The 2526-nt window shown below is 38.4% G+C and overlaps 1 protein-coding gene across 1 annotated transcript; it reads left to right on the top strand.

The window, feature by feature from the left end:
• The first annotated feature begins 407 nt into the window (after window positions 1-407).
• Window positions 408-1792, top strand: LOC111388297 (serine/threonine-protein kinase UCN-like). Its single transcript, XM_023012977.1, has one exon. It carries the CDS (start codon window positions 613-615, stop codon window positions 1768-1770), a length of 1158 nt encoding a protein of 385 aa, XP_022868745.1. The 5' UTR covers window positions 408-612; the 3' UTR covers window positions 1771-1792.
• The last annotated feature ends 734 nt before the right edge of the window (window positions 1793-2526 follow it).

The following is a 2526-nucleotide window of genomic DNA, read 5'->3' as shown; positions in this document are numbered from 1 at the left end:
CTTTGCTCTTTCTTATTGTAGAAAATGACTATTTTTTTATATAACCATATTCTTTATTACAAGAGAAGGGGGGAAAAATGGTTGAGAAAATTTACATTCAGAGTCATTACTTTATTGATACTTTGCACGTAGGTCCCTATAGTTATATTTATAACGATAAGAAAAATGACAACTGCAATAAAAGGACTAGGTTTGACCCTCTGTTTATGAGGACATGAAAACTTATGTTTTCAAGAGATTGGGATTACAAAGGAAATGAAAAATTTTAAGACATAAATCATGTGGTTGTTTCTCGAATTTTGGTCATCGTATGGCGTATCTCCTCGTCTTGTGGCTCAAAATCACTAGTCGATACAAAGTTTCATACTTTCAGGAAGAAAAATGTAATAGAATTTATCCCACATTTTCTAACATTCACAATGTGGTTCTTTAAAGGACACCCGACTAGAAGGAAGTAGGAACAGTTCCTAGAGGGATACTTGTGTAAACAAACAAAAATAGCTTATAATCATCCAAACAACCCCCCTCCGTCCCGCTCAAATTGAGTGTATATATATCTTCTCTCCTCCTATGTATGTATAGATTCTGGTACTCTTTTCTCTCCAAAATACAATGGATAGCACTACAAAACCACCGCCGGCGTTAGACCTGAATAACCTACGAGCCATCAAACTACTAGGTAAAGGTGCCTTAGGCACTGTCTTTCTTGTTCGTCACAACTCACTTGACTCCTTCGCCCTCAAGGTGGTGGAGAAATCCTCCCTCCACCGTGCCCACCACGAAATCTCCGTCCTCAGCCGCCTTCAAAACCACCCTTTCCTCCCTTCCCTGCTTGGATCGTCGGAAAATCAAGAAATCATTTGTTGGGCCATACCATACTGTCCTGGAGGTGACCTTAACGTCCTCCGTTACCGGCAAGCGGACCACGTTTTCTCACCGGCCGTTATTCGTTTCTATTTAGCTGAAATCATTTGTGCTCTTGAACATCTTCACAAGCAAGGCATTGTTTACAGGGACCTCAAGCCGGAAAACATCCTTGTACAGCAATCTGGTCACGTCACACTCACGGATTTCGACCTATCTCGTACCTTAACACCCAGAAAAGCATCTACCCTGCAATTTTTTTCCGATCATGAGGAGGAACCTTCATTGAAAAAGAAGGGTTTCAACAATACCAAGAAAGGATTGAAGAAAGCGAAAAGTGCACGTGTGTCGCCTGTAAGCAGAAGAAACACGATTGAATTTCCAAACAATGAGCGTTCAAATTCTTTCGTTGGCACCGAAGAATACATGGCGCCAGAAATTATAACCGGAGCCGGCCATGAATTTGCAGTGGATTGGTGGGCTCTTGGAGTGCTTTGTTACGAAATGCTGTATGGGAGGACACCGTTTAAGGGGAATAATCGGAAGGAAACTTTCCACAAAATATTAGCGATGCAGCCGGAGTTTGTCGGAAAACCCGATTCATTAACGGATTTGATCGGAAAGTTGCTGAAGAAAGACCCCACGCGCCGTTTGGGATACCAGAGAGGCGCATCTGAGATTAGGGAGCATGAGTTCTTCCGCGGGTTGAAATGGGACTTGTTGACGGAAGTTTTACGGCCGCCGTTTCTGCCGTCGAGAGATGAGACGGAGATAACGGAGGAGTTGGGTAATGGTGGAATTGATATAACGGATTATTTTCAGAAGTTGAAGGCTCCGCCGTCCCCGTTACGATCGCCGTCACTTGACGAGCCTGAAGAACATAGCATTTCATTAACGGAGTTCTGAAGTAATTTTCTCTTTTTTTATTTTCCTTGATTTTTGAATAGATTTATGTAAATAAAATCAGGTACCGTGCGATATGGACACCGTTGTCAATTATGAGTAGATCCTAGTTGATACAGATACAAATTAGAGTTACAGACGTTGTAATTTTTATTTCGTCTTTGTGGTTTGGCTTGAAAAGTATGGTTCAACATTTTTATTTGGAACCGCTTAAATCGAAGCTTTACGTAAAGTACATTTCAAAATGTGGGTCGGACTAAGGTGTGAGCATTACTCTTTGGTGCTTCAATTTAATATTTTGTACATTTAATAATAGATATTTGTTATTTAGAAGCAATGAATTATTCCTTGCCTTTGGATATAACTATAGGAATATATAATAGGAAAATCATTAAATTCTTAACTTGACAAGAAAGAGAATGATGATTGCATGACTTTATTTTAAAATCTATGTAAAATTGGACGTAAAGAAAGACAGGTTTACAGATGCAACAACCAAGAAATCATTAATCTAAATTTGAATTCATTAAGTTACTATCGACGAAATATTCTCAAATTGTGGGACTAAATTTCATGATATTAACTTAACTTAAGAAGGTATAAAGTTTACGCTCCTCACTTATTATATTATTCCACACATAGAACGATACAAATTTATTGAATTCCCACTTTGAATAAGTGGTTTCTATTAATAAAATAATTGATTTTTAACTTTAACTCATATGTTCAAGTTTATGAAGTTAGATTTTACTTCATAAC

The sequence above is a fragment of the Olea europaea genome, unplaced genomic scaffold (assembly GCF_002742605.1).
Source record: "Olea europaea var. sylvestris unplaced genomic scaffold, O_europaea_v1 scaffold4820, whole genome shotgun sequence".
NCBI lineage: Eukaryota > Viridiplantae > Streptophyta > Magnoliopsida > Lamiales > Oleaceae > Olea > Olea europaea.
The sequence above is the reverse complement of the archived record's forward strand: the minus strand, read 5'-3'. Positions and strand labels throughout refer to the sequence as shown.

Excerpts from the sequence above, each read along its gene's own strand:
- LOC111388297 (XM_023012977.1), top strand. The coding sequence starts at position 613 with ATGGATAGCACTACAAAACCACCGCCGGCGTTAGACCTGAATAACCTA.